Source organism: Ceratotherium simum, chromosome 5, assembly GCF_057802395.1.
Source record: "Ceratotherium simum simum isolate JZ-2026a chromosome 5, ASM5780239v1, whole genome shotgun sequence".
NCBI classification, from domain to species: domain Eukaryota; kingdom Metazoa; phylum Chordata; class Mammalia; order Perissodactyla; family Rhinocerotidae; genus Ceratotherium; species Ceratotherium simum.
The window spans coordinates 92,633,403-92,651,225 of record NC_141904.1 but is presented as its reverse complement, the minus strand read 5'-3'; the positions used below and the strand labels follow the sequence as shown (position 1 = coordinate 92,651,225).

At 50.1% G+C, this 17,823-nt stretch overlaps 1 protein-coding gene across 1 annotated transcript in view; it reads left to right on the top strand.

Annotated features, from left to right (window-relative positions):
* MGLL (monoglyceride lipase) overlaps positions 1 to 17,823 on the top strand; it is a 113,293-nt gene that overhangs the window by 76,434 nt on the left and 19,036 nt on the right. The window contains exons 3-4 of the mRNA XM_087431637.1: positions 5,911 to 6,047; positions 7,347 to 7,457. Coding sequence (XP_087287763.1) covers positions 5,911 to 6,047; positions 7,347 to 7,457 — 248 coding nt within the window. The remainder of the gene's footprint in view (positions 1 to 5,910; positions 6,048 to 7,346; positions 7,458 to 17,823) is intronic.

Below are 17,823 nucleotides of genomic sequence, written 5' to 3'. Positions count from 1 at the left end.
TTAATAGGATCATCAGCTTCTGGATACTTCCCAGTGATCTCTCTTTTGCACACAGCAGTAGCATGGAAAATTATTTTCAGGTAGAAACATTTAATATGAGACAGAGACTAGGATTATGTAATCATTCAACAAAGAATTATTGAGTGTTTATTTTGCATCGAGTATAGTGCTAGTGGGTTTTAAGGGTACCTGGGATTTGTTTTAATCAGGTATGGTAAGAAACACAGACACAGAAATGACTGTCATGGAGGAAGACTTTATTATACTCACAGGTCCCTGGAAACAGGAAACATGGCCACACCAGGGCCACATGGGGAAGCACCGAGTGGTCAGGAGGGGGACGAGGTGGGGGTGATGTGGGCAGGAAAGGCTCAGGACTGGCTGGTTCGAATAATTTCAGGACTCTGGAATGTCAAGCTGTCCCAAGTTGTCTGGTACCTGCCCTGGGTGATTAGGGCAGTGGCCCTGAGTGTGAGAGCTCAGTGGAGGAGGTGGTTGAGGGTGTGGACACTGGATTGGTTGGTTTGCATATGAAAGGCTAGCTCACAGGCAAGTCCTTTCCCATCTCTAGAAATTAGCTAACCGGGGGAGGGATAGTCCCTCCAGGGTCAGCTTTACCTAGATGTTAAAGGATCAAAGTACAGAAAATAAAAAATATAGTTAGTACATAGCAGAATCAGGGTAAACAAAACTAAAACTACGTGGGATTAAGGTCTGTGGCACAGGATTCTTTCTTTTAAAAAAATACAAGGAAAAGAAGAATTTTAATTTCATATGCAGAACTGCTGCTCAGTAGACTCAGTTTCCATGGTGGGAAGAGAAATGTATCATATCAGCCATTGTTGGAGTAACGGAGCTGACTCTCTTTGGTGAGTGGCCATTTTGGAAATCCCACCTACAATGCATTTCAAGAGATGTGTATCAAGTGTCTACCCTCTGCCAGGCCTGTGCAAGACCCTGAGGAACATGCAGGTGAATAAAGTACAATCCTTGCTCTCAAGGACAGCCCTGGCAAATATGAGGCACACACATGCCCACCCTCCTCCCCCAGTCCCTGGCAGACATTACTAATTGCGTGGTAGACATCACTGATCACGTGGCAGACATCACTAACCGCATGACAGACATCACTGGTTGCTCACAGCTCTCTCTTCTGCCCAGTCCAGCCAGACTCGCCATAGAATCCTCCACGGCACAGGGCAGCCGGGGGCCTCCAACCACCAATCAGAGCTGTTTGTCGCCCTGGCTCTAGGGACCCTCAGTCCATGGGGGAGGGGTGGTGCTGGAGGAGAGAGAGAGGGAACTCTCATCAACTCAAGTGTGATAGAGACAAGAGGTGCTGTGTGGGTGTGGAAGGGGAAAAAGTCACACCTGTGTTGAGGGAAGTGACTCCATGGGAGTAACAGGATTTGAGACCCGCCTTAGGGGACTTAACTCCTGGCCTGCTGCAGGGGTGAGGGCACCACAGCAGAGGGGCAGTTCAGTGAGAGGCACAGGCAGGAGAGTGTGGACGTGCTGGAGGAACAGTGGGCAGATGGGTGTGGATGTGGCTTGAACGTGCTTTCTCGCGAGGCAGAAGGACCAGGAGGACCTTTTTGTGGGGGCCCCAGTGCTGGGCTGGACTGCGTTCTGAAACAGTGGGGGGAGTCTGACCACTACAAGATCAGAGCAGCTTCTGGAAGAGGAGGCGGGACAGTGCAGAGTGGGTCAGAGCAGGGAGAGCTTGGGGCGGGCAGGGAGACTGGTTAGGGAGCTATCGCCAGTTAAATGGCAACAAGCATCTCACCCCCTGTGAGTGACATAGGAGTGCAAAGAAGGTGACTGATTCAGGAGGCTGTGGATCTAGAAATCTAGAAGGATTTGGGGACCAGCTGGATGGAAGAATACAATTAACGTCAAAGACAACAGCCCTGTTTTGAGCCTGGATGATCCAGGAGGATGATGACCACCGTGTGGAACCCAGGAGGAGAGCCAGTTTGGAAGCAGTTTGAGGAGCCATGGGACAGCCAGGGGAATCTTTCTCACTAGGAGTTGGCGACGTGGATCTGCAGAGCCAGAGACAGTGTAGCTAGGGGACACTACATCAAGAGGAGAGTCATCGCAGGCCAGCCCGGTGGCACAAGCGGTTAAGGGCGCGTGCTCCGCTGCGGCGGCCCGGGGTTCACCGGTTCGGATCCCGGGCACGCACGGATGCACCGCTTGGCAAGCCATGCTGTGGCGGTGTCCCATATAAAGTAGAGGAAGATGGGCATGGATGTTAGCCCAGGGCCGGTCTTCCTCAGCAAAAAAAGAAGAGGATTGGCAGATGTTAGCACAGGGCTGATCTTCCTCACAAAAAAAAAAAAAGGGGAGAGTCATCGCATGGGAGCAATGGGCATGAACAAGGGAGAGCTTGCAGGACCAGGGGCCTCCTGCGCATGATACATAGACAAGAGAGGCAGATGCTACCAAGCCTTAGTAATAGGGGCTGATTCATGAATAAGCAGACCAGCAGAAGTGAGCGGAAATCCAAAAATAGACTAGACTCAACTGAAAAAGGAACTTGCCTATATGATAAGGATGACATCACAATTCAGTGAACTAATGAAGGACTTTTTCATAAATTCTCTTCTAAGACTCATCTGCATTTTGGAACTTGATGGAGGAGGTAGCTGATCATTGTGAATGTACTAAATGCCACTGAATTGGTATTTTACAATGGTTAATTTTACGTTATGTGACTTTCACCTCAATTAAAAAAAAAAAGAGAACCATCGGGAAAGAGATCCCTGTGTCACACCATATACCAAGATAAACTGCAAATGGATCAGATTAAAATGTAAAAAATGAGATCTTATCTGGCGATGGATGGTGGTGATGGCTGCACAACAATGTGAAGGTACTTAATGCCACTGAACTGGACACTTACAAATGGTTGAGAAGGTAAATTTTATGTTATGTGTATGTCACCACACAAAAAGAAATGAAACCATAAAAGAACTCACAGAAAATAGGACTGACTTTCTTTATAACCCTGGAGTGGAGAAGGCCTTTGTAACTAAGAATCAAAATTCAGAAGCCATAAAGAGAAAAGATTGATAATTTGACTATTTAAAAATAAAAATCCTCTGCATAGCTAAACACAACATAAACAAAGTCAAAAGGCAAACGACCAACTAATGTACAAAGAGTTCTTAAATATCAAGAAGAAACATAAAACCCTGATGGGAAAAATAAGCAAAGACATGAAATTTCAGTTTACCAAAAACGAAATGCAAATGACTCTTAAAATATGAGAAGATGCTCAACCTACGCTTTCTCTCCTGTCATATGGGCAAAAATCCAAACATCAACCAGCACATGCTATTGATAAGCTGAGGGAAACAGGTCATCCCCCAGGCCTTGCTGGAGGAGACTGTATGTCCCACATGAAGGGGATTGAGCAACATCTACCGAAATGACGTATGCACATACATACCTTTCAACCCAGTAACCCTGCATCTAGGCATGTACCCTGAAGATACACCTTCACAAGGATGGAATGAAATATTCCCTGGTTATTCATTACACCCACATGTTTAATAAGAGATTGGATGTAGAACAAATGTTTTTCAGTAAGAGACTGCTTGAATAACTAGTTCACCCACGCAAAGAAGCACTATGCAGTAGTAAAACCGAATGGAGAGGCACTCTGTGGCCTGGCCTGTTTGTGATACAAAGTGATCGGTCTCCAGAATAGGTTAAAAGTGAAGAAAACCTGGTGTAGAGTAGGATAGATATGTGTCGTGCTACCTTTTATGTAGGAAAGTAGGGAAAATAAGAATAGATAGATAGGTAATTTTCTCATTTTTGCAAGAAAAAAAAATGCTTCAAGGAAAAAACCAGAAAATAATTAAAATGGTTAACCACAGGGAAGAAGAGGGATGGGGGGAGGAACTAGGAAGAGAAGCAAGACTTCACTGGACGAACCTTTTACAAATTTCTGACTGTGGTACCAGGTAAATGTTCACATTTTCAGAATAGAAAATTAAATTAAAAAGCAAAAAAGCTAAACCTATAATTGAAACAAATTTAATTTTAAATTAATGAACCTAACAGTATATTAAATTAGTAACATAGCATGTAGAGAAAATAATTATTACATACTTGTAATAATTTGACCTTTGAACACAGTACTCTGGCCATATCATTATTGAACTATATTCTAGGACTAGGGGAGAGGGGAATGGGGGGTCATTGTTGAATGGGTGTTAAGAGTCTGCTTAGGCAGCCATAACAAAGTACCATGGGCTTAAACAACAGAAATTTATTGTCTCCCAGTTCTGGAGGCTGGAAGTCCGAGATCAAGGTGTCGGCAGGGTTGGTTTCTTCTGAAGCCTCTCTGCTTGTCTGGTAGACAGCTGTCTTCCCTCTGTATCCTCACACGGTTGTCCCTCTGTGCGTGTCTATGTCTTATTCTTAGAAGGACACCAGTCAGATTGGATAGCGCCCGCCCCTATGACCTCATTTTTACTTAATTATCTCTTTAAAGACCCTATCTCCAAATACAGTCACATTCTGAGCTACAGGGGTTTAGGACTTCGACACTTGTGAATTTGGAGGGGCGTGGGACACAATTGAGCCTTAACAACGAGTTTGGAGTTTCAGTTTGGACACATGAAAAAGTTCTGGAGACGGGTGGTGGTAATGGTTGTAGAACAGTGTGAATCTATTTAATACTTCTGAACTGTACACTAAAAAATGGTTAAGATGGTCAAATTTGTGTTATGTATATTTTGCCACAATAAAAAATAAAAATAAATTTAAGAAGGGAAAACATCCTCACTGGGGAAGGGAAACGAGGGTGCTGCTGAGAGGGCGCCGGGACTGTGGGCTGTGGGCTTCGTGTGATGGCCAGAGAGGCGGGTGGGGCTGGGCAGTGGGAGAGTGGGGACGCAAGGGGGACAGGACAGGAGGAAACAGGAGCTTGTGGGGTGACCATGATGAGGGTTTCCAAGTTTGAGGTCTGGGCAGCCAGTCAGTTCGAGGCGCTGACAAGTCCTCACCCTTTCCATCTGTGAAATGAGTCACTGTTGTTGCTACCGTCACAGTTTCCCTGCAGAGGCGGCAGGCAGGGTCCGGGCAGCTACTCTCGCTGTGTGGTCCCTGCTTTCTGGGCGCTCTTTCTTCTTTGCAGTTTTCAAACTATCAGCTGCTCTCGGCCTGAATAAGGAAGCCAGATCGTTGTTTCTACAGTGACCGATGTCCTTCAGAGAGAGAAGACGTGCAGAGACCCCAAGAAAAGAATAAGGGAAATGGAAGCACGGATACGTGACAGATAATAAAATCCAGGACGGGCAGACCCTGACCTAGTTTTATTGCTGCTTCGTTGAGATTTCTGGCGAGCACATGTGACTATTTAATTTTATTTGATGTTTGTCTTATTATTGTCACCAAAAGCTGTAAAGTGAGGTGACAGGATGCAACACTTTACCTGGTGAAAGGCTGACATTGAAACACAACCGTGAGGGTTAAGGAACAGGGAAAACCCGGGAGGATTCCACACCTGTCTTACTCCTGCCCGCTGGGCAGAAAACCAGGCTCTTGGACACTCTCTGTGTGCCTGTCCTTTCTTTCTTCCGTGGAAACGGCCACAAGGAAGGCATCCTGGCTGCGTGGACAGGCTTTGCGATATTTACATCCCGATTCGTCACTTTCTGGCTGTGTGATCTTGGGCAAGTTGCTTAACCACTCTATGCTTCAGGTTCCTAATCTGTGAAATGGGGGGAGAAGAACTCCCACGTTCAAGAGTGGTTGGAAAGGGTTCAAGGAGATGATACGTTCAGGTCCTTGATAAGGAGTGCCTGGTAATTTTGGTGAGGAAACCGCTGAGCTTGGGCAGGGGTCAACCTCCTGGTAACTGCAGTTCTCCCGTCTCCCGTTCCCTTCCAGTTGGCCACGGACAGAGCGAAGGGGAGAGGATGGTAGTGTCTGACTTCCACGTTTTCGTCAGGGACGTGCTACAGCACGTGGATATGGTGCAGAAAGACTACCCGGAGCTTCCTGTCTTCCTTCTGGGCCACTCCATGGTAAGTAGACCACAGAGGACCCGGTCCCAATCAAGCCGGGTCTCCAGCCTCACACTGGATGGGAGGTGTGAGTACCCAGCGATGGAGAAAGGGCGGCCCTGCCTCCCTGCCCACCCGCATCCTGCCTGCTGGCACGTCCCCTTCTGCATGCCCCGCACTTGGAGTTCCCAGGCTCCGAGTTGTGGAGACAGCCCCAGAGGGGCTCGCAGGGGCCCATCCTTCCCCTCAGGGCCCAAGGCGCCCGCAGGTGCCCGCCAGGCCTTACGGAGGAGCTCAGGTGTGGGGCCTCTTGGGAAACAGATCTTTTCTTCAAACTCCGTTGGCCCTTCGGTACCATTTCATAGGGAGGCTCCCAAGGGCACCTCTCCTCCCTGCAGAGCCCCTTGTCGGAGCAGGGATGGCTCTGCAGTAGGTGAGAAGCACACGGGATGTGCCAAAACACTGCCTGCCTGTTTCGGAGTCGTGCCGTGCTCGTGGGAACCAGGGACAAAGGCTCCCCGTGGAGACGGTTCCTTAAAGATCATTCAGAATCCTTTTCACCTTTTAAATTTATAAAATTCTTTAAGAATAAACCAAGTATAATCTTTAAATCGGGGTCTTCCAACTGGCAGTGCCCAGGCCAACTCTACCTCCAGACCACCTGACAGGTTGGCTGGCAGAGAATTGTGAACTGCTTAAATTTGAATGCCAGGGGGCCAGGGTCTTCGCCCCCTTCATCACAGCCTGGCTCTGTTCCTACACACCTCTCACCTGCCTGACCTGTAAGCATTAGGGATTTCAACCCTGGGTTCACATCACCTTCAGCTTCAGCAGCCCATGCCTCCTGCCTTCAGCACCATCCACCTTCATTAAGTACTTTTCTTGGAAACTAAATTTCTGGGACCTTTACTGAACCAGGGAAAAAAGTGTAGCAATCTCTTATTATCACCAGATTACCAAAAAAAAAAAAAAAAAATCGCGTATTAAGCCTGACGGAATGGATGAATTGGGGGTCTGCCAGCTTTGGGCTTGAAAGGAAGTAGGAATGTGTTATTGTTTAACTTGCAGCCCACAGGCAGGAACCTTATTTATATCTCTCTTGAAATGTTTGCTCTTAGAGAACCCAGAGAAACAACATGCATAATAAAATAATTGCAGATCCGGTTTATCCAACATTTGATGGGGTCTATTCCACGGTAGGCCTCCTGAGGGCTCTGGGCCAGTCCTCCAGCTTAGGAGGAGTTCATTGATGATGCTCATTAGAAATACACGTCCTCCTGGTAGCCAGCACGCAGCAACTCTGCTCATTTTGCATTGCAGGGAGGTGCCATCGCCATCCTCACAGCAGCAGAGAGGCCAGGCCACTTCGCTGGCATGGTTCTGATTTCGCCTTTGGTTCTTGCCAGTCCTGAGTCTGCAACAACTTTCAAGGTAAACAGACTTCGGGTTCTGTGCAACTCCTGCAGCTTCCCCGGGACCCGAAGCGTCCACTTACAGCTAGAGTCTGGATAAAAGGGCCAACGTCTGTTCTCGGACTTCATGCACTATTGTGTGAAGGTTTGGACAAATATCAAACATTGTTGCCACCAGCGTTCCATAATTTCTAAAGTCAGGTACATTTTTTCCCAAAGACAAAACAAAAATGACTTCCTGTTTGTGCATATTTTATTGGTGAATGTTAAAGGGAGAAAAGGTTACACGAATTAGGAATCCAGCAAAGTAACCTTTGTTAACAAGTCACATGCAAGGCTCGAGCTGATTTTTCGCTGACTATTTGCCAAGTTCAGCCAGAAGAGCATAGTCAGTGGAATTGTAGGCAATTTGTAATTGCAACACAGAGTGGTACTCACTGTAGCTCTCCTCCATCCCTGATTCTAAGGGACCCATCGTTTTGTTTTTCTGACTATAATGTTACACAATGGCACACTGAGTGGTGCATACTTTGAGCTGAGGCTTTGAGCTATTTTGACAAGGCAAATGAGCCAACAAATACCACCTCCCTGAGAAAGGAGATGAAACCGGTGGGCTCTGCAGGCTGCTTAATTGTGGGTGTGGGTTGACATATTAGGGACCTGAACTTGAGGGGCATGAGGTTTAAGAGAGATACGTAACCCAGAGAAAGAGAATCCCAACCCTGCGTATCCCCAAGGAATGTTCAATCTCTCCCCAGTGCTCGGTGGGTCTGCTGCCTCCCGAGCCAGTTCTCAGGACTCTCAAAGGAGCATGAGGGGTGAGGTGATGGGTCACAGGGCCGTGGGGCACTGGGCAGCCATCAGCTTACCCTACTTTCCCTGGCCTCACCGTCAAATGACAGTGGGCCCGTTTAAATAATTGCCTGGGCTCTGCTGCCTTTGGCTTCTTATGAGGACCCAAAAAATGGAACACAGGACAGGGGGTGGCACCTTATAAAAATGTCCTCAAAACGTTTCCTCCAGCCACAGCCACAGACTTAACCCTGGCCCTAGAGCTGGCAGGCAGGTCCTGTGTGTGGGTTTCCAGTTAGATATAGACAGTCTAACCAATCTGAACGGGGGCCAGGCTGAGCAAAAGAGAAACCTGGAACTCTCCAATGGTTTAATCAGAGAACAATGATTTATTTAATCCACTGAAGAAGGGAGATGGCTAGCTCTTTTTGATTTTACTCCATTTTGAGGAAATCACCACTGACTCATTGAAATCAACTATCCTTAGTAAATTTCAGTGCTGTATGGGACAACAGTGGAGGCGGAGCTGTCCTGCCTCTGCTGCGGAAAGATAAGGGTCATTCACAGAATCAGGTAACGCGCAGACGGGCTACTTCTTGGTCATTTAAACGTGCAAGAGGAGGCAGGACCTCCTGAACAGCTCCCATCATGACTGGGCTTATACCCTGTGAGGTCAAATCAGTGAAGAGTTCTTGTCCAAATAGAATCAGCAAGACCAGGATCACGGAGCGGAGGGGACTTGGATTCATGATTCACTCCGGTCAGTGAGCGCCCAGCACACACCATGCTTTCATGTGCAATATCGCGCTCAGCTCCCATCATCCCCCTAGGCAGAGGTCACGACCTGTGTTTTATGGACAGGAACACTGAGGCTTCAGCAGGATGAGTGACTCGCCAGGATCACACAACTTGTGTGATGCATGTGAATCCAGAGTTGCTTCCCCAAAGAAGAAAGTGGACGCTTTCCCCTAGAGAAAAGGCAGGAACCGTGGGGCTTTTCAGATAAAGTGCGTGAGGGAGGGCAGGGCAGCCGGGCTTGGGGTGGAGCCAGCCAGATTTCCTCCCAGAGTCGCTGGTGGAGGTGGGACTTCTGGGCAAGGCCACCAACGTGACCTTTCAGAGCCTTGTGCTAATAGATCACCTCGTCATATCAGGAGCCAGCTGTCCCTGGGGGATGCATGTCTTCGTTTATTAACCAAGACAAATTAGATCTCCTGTTGTCCCCAGACCTGAGGACACGTCCTCCCCACCATGAAATCTGTTGCTGGCCCTGGGTCTTGGGCAATTTTGACTGACAGTCTAGGATTCATTTGTCTACCTGCCCCCTCACGACTAGATTACCCTCCATGCATCTGGTCTTGTCTGAAAACCTTCCTGAAGAGTCTCACAGAATCTTTGTTTAAAATTGAATGTAAACATTTTTAGAATGATACATTTATACAGTTCAAAATCTGAACGATAAAAAGAGGGCATACGGTGACAAGTCTCCCTCCCGGGTGGAGGTGGGCAGCCGGTTAGCAGAGAGTTTCTGCATCTGCTGTGGGTGCCCACGCACTCCATTTGTTCCTGTGTTTTACACAAACGGGAACATGCTCTCTGCACTTTTTTGTTTGTTTTGTTCTAGTTGGCTTGTTTGTTTTTGTGGGGTTTAATTTGGTCATTTTGCTTAGCGATACCTCCTGGCGCTCCTTCCCCATCAGGACTAACAAGGGTCCCACTGTCGGGATGGGTTCTGGATTAGTTGCTGGCCAACTTTTGGGTCATTTCCAGTTGGTTGCTCTTACAGACCCCAAGGATGGACAGATTCCTAGCGACGACCTCTGGCTGAGAAAGCTGAGACTAAGGAGGGGGCCTCTCCTGGGTGGAGTCGCACTGTCAGGGGGCCGCAGAGAGCAGAGCAGAGCCGAGGCCTGGCCTCGTGACTCCTTGGCCACAGCTCAGCTCATCAACGGTTCAACCGTTTGTTTCATGGCACCGAGTTCCTGCTAGAGAAATTCCCGCAATCATCAAAGCAGGCAGCATGAGCTACCTAAGCCTTTGAGCACAGACAGGCATGTGGAAGATGACAGCCCCTCCCGGAAACATGAGGACACCAGATCCCCCTAAATCTCGAGTACATCTGCTTCTTACCTTGATGCTCCATTTTCAACAAGCTGGGGTATATTTAGCCTGGAGAAGAGACAGGAGAACAGGGGCTTCTGGCCCCAAACACTGTCTGTGCTAAGAATGTGGTTGCACAAGGGACGTGACAGCAGGAGAAATTTAGAAACAAAAATCCAGTGCATCAGAACAAGTCTCAGCTGCTTATGAGGCCATTTCGTGGAGATTTTCTCTGTCCCATGCACTTGGGGAAGGCAGGGCTGGAGTAATTCCCCAGTACAGTGGGGAACACTTGCTGCCCAGGTAGTAGGGTGTCAGACTCTGCCCTGGACTCAGGCCTCCTCACCTGGACTTGTTCTGGGATAATACTCAGGAACGTGCTGCGGGGGGAGGGGAGCAAAACCGGAAATCCCCCTGAGCAGAGCCTGTGGTCAGGGTGGGTGCTCAGCCTGCCAGGAGGGTAATCTTCTAAATGACCTTCTCTGCCTGTTGCCTGGAGGTTGTCCCCTGGGGTCCAGGGTCAGAGATGCAGGAGCCAGCCCAGTGCTTCCAGATGCTTCCACTGCTGGTCAACAAGGGCACCTGCCATGTAGGGAGAAGCGAGTGGCCACTTATGAACCTAGCCCTCTGTGCGTGACATGCATCGTCTCATTTCCTCTCCATCACCACCCTGTAAGGAGGGAAAATTATTCCCAACTTACAGACAAGGAAATGAGGCCAATTATCTCACTCAAGGTCAGCCTGAGCACCAGCTCGGGCAGCAAATGTGGCAGGATGCTCCCTTTCACCCTGAAATGTGCCCAAGATCAGCTTCCCTGGACTTTAGCCTACTTCTCATCTGAATGTTACTCCTCTATTTTCAGTCACCAGAATCCAGAAGGCCCTTGGGGCAGTGGGGGCGGGGGGGTTTGGGGGAGATGGGTGGGAGTGTGGGGAGTTACCACTCTTTCAAACTTCAGGTAAAGTTAGACCCAGGATTCTGGGACTTAGCTGTGATCATGAACTGGCCCATTTGGCAGCAGCAATGTGCTGTGAGGAGTGGGTACCTCTGATACCAAACCTCTTAATCTCAAGTTCACGTGCCTGACGCCCAGCAAGCCAAACACTGAGACATCGGTGCTTGGAGATGGAGAAAGCTTACTTCGAATTGGCCAAAAGGAGTAGGCGGCAGCCTGGGTTCACTCAGATCCACCTTCCCAACAATAGAAAGCAGAGGAGTTTATAGAGCTAAGGGGCTTGGCAGGATGAGCTTCGGGGAGACAAAGGGGTCACTCCCGATAAGCCCCTGGGCAATCTGACTTCTGGGCTTTGTCTGCTGCTGGGGGCCGGCCATCCGTGATCACAGCCTCCCCAAAGGCATTCTCTTTCTCTTGCAAAACAAGCTCACAAATCCTCTAGCAAACAAGCTCACAAATCCTCAAGACCCCTAAGTCACCCCTCAAGTCACACGGGAAGACATCGAATTGGTTCACTATCTACACTATGCCTCAGGGACCCAGCTTCACCCCTGTCCTGCAGGTTCTAGCTCTCTAATAGCTGAGGGTTCGGACTAAGTCACCCCACACACATCTGCGGGGGTCTCCTGCTATGTGTCTGGCACTAGGCGTGCAGCAGCAAGCATTACCGCATGAAAGTGGGGTACTCTTGCCCGACGCGCAGAAAAATTGATTACGGCGTCTGCTTTTGAGGGAGAAATCAGCTTTATTCTGCAAGACAATCTGCACGGGGCGTGTGCTCTCAGATCTGTCTCACCGATTCAGGATTTGGGGTGAAATTTAAGACATTAGGGGCCGGCCCCGTGGCTTAGCGGTTAAGTGCACGCGCTCCGCTGCTGGCGGCCCGGGTTCGGATCCCGGGCACGCACCGACGCACCGCTTCTCCGGCCATGCTGAGGCCGCGTCCCACATACAGCAACTAGAAGGATGTGCAGCTGTGACATACAACTATCTACTGGGGCTTGGGGGAAAAAAAAAGGAGGAGGACTGGCAATAGATGTTAGCTCAGAGCTGGTCTTCCTCAGCAAAAAGAGGAGGATTAGCTCAGGGCTGATCTTCCTCACAAAAAAAAAAAAAAAAAGACATTAGGGAGAACAGGCTGGCACGTGGAAACGCTGGTGGGACAGGTTTCAATGGTGGGCTTCAAGTATTTATGGTAAGGTTTTAAACATTTATGACAGGGTTCTATACATTTAAGATGAGATTCTAAACTTTTATGATAGGGTTCTAAACATTTTTGATGAGGTGAGGAAGGAATTTTAACATGAGAGCTTCCTGAATGAGGGAGCCCTCTCTTCTGATGAAAGTCCAGCTTTCAAGTTCTGGTCATGTCCTGGGCCTTGAGTTCCGTGGGAAGAAGGATCTTTGGTTCTGCGGTCATTTCAGGTCAAGATTTCTTCTTCTGCCCATGCTCTGGCTGCATGACTGCACATTTTCTGAAAAGCAATTCTTAATCACTCTGTTGATAAGAGATGGGGTCAGTTGAACTGTCCTGGAGAGCCCGCGGTTACACAAGTGTCCCGTCCTTTCCAGCCTGCTTACCAGGAAAGGCTCAGGGCGCTTTCTCTTGTTGTCTGCCTGAGGGTGCACTTTCCATCCCGAGAGGAGACCCTGGCATCCTGTGACCTCGTGAGATGCCGCCACTATAGAAGGCGTGCAGTTCTAGCCTCCTCCTGACAGGCCAACTCGCTGGAGCCACTTTAGAAGATAGCAGTTGTAATTCCCTCCCTCGTGTCAAGTCTTTCACTGGCGGAAGCTTAAAAATGATCTTAAGGACCCATTAAAACCTTTTGGATCAATAAAGGCATTTGTGCAAGTCGCCAGTATTTAAAGTGATGGGCCTGCAGCGAACCCAGCAATGCCCCAAGGGCACGTCGAGGCTGAGGGACACATTCTGGTCTCTTGCTCTTCGGGAGCTGGAGCTCACTCCTGAGAGAGTTGTCCCCTTTCGTGAGTGAAGTAACTGGGGGTTCTACGTGTGACCATGACACTTGTTGCACAGCCGCAGGTCACACCCTTTTCCTGAAGCCTCCACTCTGAGTATCGTCAGCCTGTGCTCACTCATTTGGTCAGCGGACCCTTATTTGTTGAGTGGCTTCTTGGGGCCAGAAGCCAGAAAGGCAGACAGGGAGGAGCTCTGTGGGAATCAGGTCTCACGTAACCTTCACAGCTACCCTGCGAGTATCATTTTATTATCTCCACTTTAGAGATGAGGGAACTGAGGATCACAGACTTTCTCGGGGATTCAGAAGCAGAGTTTGAATCCACATTTGCCTGGCTCTGAGGCTCTGGGTCCGATTCCTCCACTTCACGGCCTACCTCTTCCTGGGCTGGGGTCCAGCAACCAGGAGTCCATTCATCATGGGTCTCAGCTCCCCAGATTATCCTCAGGCCTTGAGACCTTGGATCCTGTTGAGTCGGCATCGCTGGGAGCTCTCTGGTTGCACCAGCCTGACTTAGCCTGTCGGGGTCCTGATGAGGGTGAGGGTCTTACCTCAAGGGAGGCCCATCTGGGGTCTCCCCCTCCTGAGCTGGATCCGAGGCTCTCTCCACACTCCTGCAGGATTATCCGAAGAGTTTGGTGAAAATGGCAACAAGAATTGTAATCTCTTCAATTCCGCTTCCTTTATGGGTGAGCCGCCTCCTTCCCTCACACCTCTGCCGGCTTCCTTGGTCTTCCCTTGGAAATGGGTAGAGGGGCTCTCACCGTTGCTGGTGGAGGCTGAGGTAAGTTATGACGGGAAACAGCAGCAGCCTCTTGGGCAACCTGGACAAAACTGATCTTTCTGGGTGTGGGGTCTGCCAGGCTCTCTCTGTCCTCCTCCTCATGTGACCTCAAGACCCCCTTCTCAAGCCTTCTGTCTTCCTCCATGGCTCCAGTGAACCCACTGCCTCTGCTGGCTCTTTCTCCCCCATCCCACCCTTTCCTCCTCCATTAGCCGTCAGGCGTGTGAAGTAAACCCCAGAAGACCAGGGGAAGGGAATATCTTTTGCAGCCGTTCAGAGCGTCCTGCCACTGCATGATACCTTCTTCTGCTTCTCAGAAGGGGCCAAGCACCTCGTTTTTTTTAAGCCATGATGTTATTGTCATTGAAAGATTTACCTCTACCCAACTGGGTCTGTTGGAAACGTGGTTTGGGATTTGCTGTGCAGGTTTAGAAGGAGAGCTGAGGGTCAGGGCCATCCCAACATCTCTTATGGTGGCCCCTTCAAAAGGGTGGCTTGCCCTTCAGGGACACCGTGGCCGGGCCCTAAGCATACATTCTGTGCTAGCTGCACGTCGCAATCGCCTCTGGAGCTTTAAACACCACCCCGATGCCGGAGCCCCACCTTAGACCAGCTCAATCGGAATCTCTCGGGGGGACCTGGGAAGAGGCGTTTGTGACACTTCTCTGAGCCACACAGGCTGCCAGCCCCTCAGCCTTCACAGCGCCACGACTGCCCTGGGGGTCCTGTTCCGATGGGGGCATCCCCAGGAGCTGCTCGTGCTGCTGGTCTGAGGGCCACACACGAGAAGGAAAGCCACAGCACATCAGGAAGGGATGGGCCGGACGGGCGTGCCGCCTCCCTACCGATATGCTAACCGGGTGGAGGAAGAGAGCACTCAAACGAGCTGCTGTCTTTCTGGGAAGACAGGGAGCCACAGGTCACTTCAGGAAGTCTCTCCCTGTACCTGTCCCGTGAACAGTGTGTCTGCCTGGGGCCTCTCCATGGCCTCCCTCTGGCGTTAACTCACACCCAGGGCTTTAGCAACTGTCTACACACGGAGACCCTTGTGTTCTCGGGGTGACATCCTGCAGGTTTGGTGCCAGGACACAGTGGTGCAGAGCGGAGAAACATCTGCAGTCTCTGTACCTGCATTCCTGGAGGTCTGAGCCTCATCTGTGTCTGTGGGAGAACCACCAGCTCTTGGTGTTCGGACACCAGGATCTTCCAGGACGTGGGCAGCCACTTGAGTTTATTGTTGTGAGCTGGTCCTCTTAGGCGCATTCCTCCATCCTGAACCCGTCAGCACCAGCTCCCTTAGAGGAGCAAGAACAGCAGCTGCCCATGGATCCCTGTGGTGGGAAGCGTACAGCTGCCCAGCCACTGCCACACCCAGGCCTCCCCATGATGCGTCCTGGCCACGCCTCCTCCTGTGTGCCCTGGCAATGGGTCATTGGCAGTGGCAGGAGGGAGAGTCCTCACCAGGACTTGGCTTATTGTCTTGGGAAGGGGGGAAGTAGGTGGTCAACTGAACTACCATTATTTAGTTCCCTCCAGGGACCAAACCCTTGCGCTGTTCCTTCTGTAAAGCAAATACTTCTCCAGAATTGGCCCTCCTCTTATTTTTCTTGTGAAGCTCTTTTCCTAAAAGCTTCTTTTAGCTGCAGAAAGTTCCCCTGTTAAGAGGAAGAAAAGACTGTTCACTCAGAGAGAGCACAGAGCAAGTTTTCCTGTAATTCTCTCCTGGAGATAGAGTCCTCCCTGGCTCTCTAGTCCCCCTCCCCACCTCCTGTGAAACTAGAGGGTATTTGAGCCACAGCGCTGCCTTCTCCAATCCTGGTCAAGCCTACACTGCTAGCGTCTTCTCTGGAAAGTAGAGGCCTTCGCACTTTGAGGTATAAATATTTTGGTTTAAGAAGTGCCAGTGGCAGGGGCATAGATTCCAAGACCAAGGTAAGTTTGTCTCTTCACCAGTGGCCAGCACCGGTGTGCCCAGGTCCACACAGAATCAGGTGATGGGCAAGAAAACATAAATTGTTGGCAGACGAGAAGTCTGGTGGTGGGCTCAGGAGAGATGGAATGGAGCTTCGTAGTCTCTCTCCTTCACTTCTGTGCAGGCAGGTGCCAAGGTGGTACTCTCCCTGGGACTTTTCCTGGCTCCCAGCCATCTAACCTGGGAATGGGTAGGAAGCTGGATTGCAGAAAAACAGCCGTGTCCTTGAGAAGGCAGTGCCAGACAGGCAGGCAGACAGACCACAGTGGGCAGCAGTGTCTGGAGACTGGCATTGTGCAAGCTCCTATCACACACAGCCTCCTGGTGATTCCTGGGCGTGGCAGGTCACGCGTGGAGTCAACGCCTGACCCTGTGTCCTTTCAGGGAGCCGTGGCAAGAGTCATCAAGAACAGCAGAATATCTAGAAGTCAGTTCCACAAACTCCGGGATGCACATTCAGTCCTTTTCCTAATAATGTTGTCCTTGAGCTCCTCTTGCTGGAGGAGCTAGCTCCTGAAGTCCACCCTCCGGACACAGTTGGAGCCCAGGGAAGGCCACAGGGCCGAAGTCCCTCACCTCTCTGCACACCAGCCATGCACTTCTGATCTGCTGTATTTTCTCTTCATTTAAAATGTTAACGTTTGAAAGCATAGATCCCAACTCCTGACTTTGGGTTCCCGGAGGAGCCCCCAATTCCTGGAGTTCACAGACATTTGATCGGTGTTTGGAAACACTCCGATCAATTCCTTTCGTAGAGCTCCCAGAATTCTGAGCCCTTCCAGTCCTGTGCTTGTCTGTGGAGCAGGCCCCCAAGCCCACCTTGAGTCTTGAACCTACCCAACAGATCATGTCCATCCCATGAGGCTTCGGATTGTGTGCCTGACTCAAGGCGCTAACGTAGTGCTCCAAGTTGGATTTCCTTTTATTTCTGCGCTAGACTGTCGCAGGTCAGCCCAGGGCTCGTAGCGCCCGGCACATCGATGACAGCAAGTCAGCATGAATGGGGTTTGCTTGTTGGACACCAAGCTTGGGGTGCAATGAGCTACGACAGTCTTAGAGGCAGGGGCTGCCGTGCTTGCACTGAAAAATGGAGAGGTGACAGTGTGGGTCTCAGAATAGGTTCACGCACATGTGATCCTTTAGAAGCAAAGCCCTTTTCTGTTCTCTGCCTGATGGCTGGCAGCCTGAGAAACAGCTGTGGTGTGAGGTTACATCTTTGCCGCCCGGGGAATAGGACGCTTTATAGCTGTGAGTGAGCGAGAGATTTGGGGAAGGACAGCGATGTGCCACCGTGGAGAGTAACAGTGGCATCCACAGGAAAGGCTAGGCCTCCAGTTGATTCATATAAAGGGAGAATAAGGAAGGCTGTGGCATGAAGGGAAAGGACGGCCTCCCCCAGACCCTTGCCGCCTTCCAGCAGACTGTGTGGTGGCACTGAGCCTCTGTTTTCTCATTAAATCCGGATAAACCCTTACCTCATGGCACTGTTGTCAGGATTAAAGACGGGGCACCTACAACTGTGCCTGACACACTGAAAGATTGCTACTCGGCAGACGTTCGTGCCCTCACCTCCCACCAGCGGGACCGAGGGGACGTGATGTCTTAGCTCTATGATGTGCGCTCTCCACACGGACCGAGAATTCACTGCTCGCCACCTTCCATGTGATTCTAATTTCAGCATTTCACAGCTCACTTTTGAAATAGCATCTTTCATCCCCAAGTGTCTGTGCACAGTGCAAAAATGAGAACAGCCCCCGTCTGCAGGCAGAAGTGTTCGGTCCAGGGTCATGCTTTTCCTG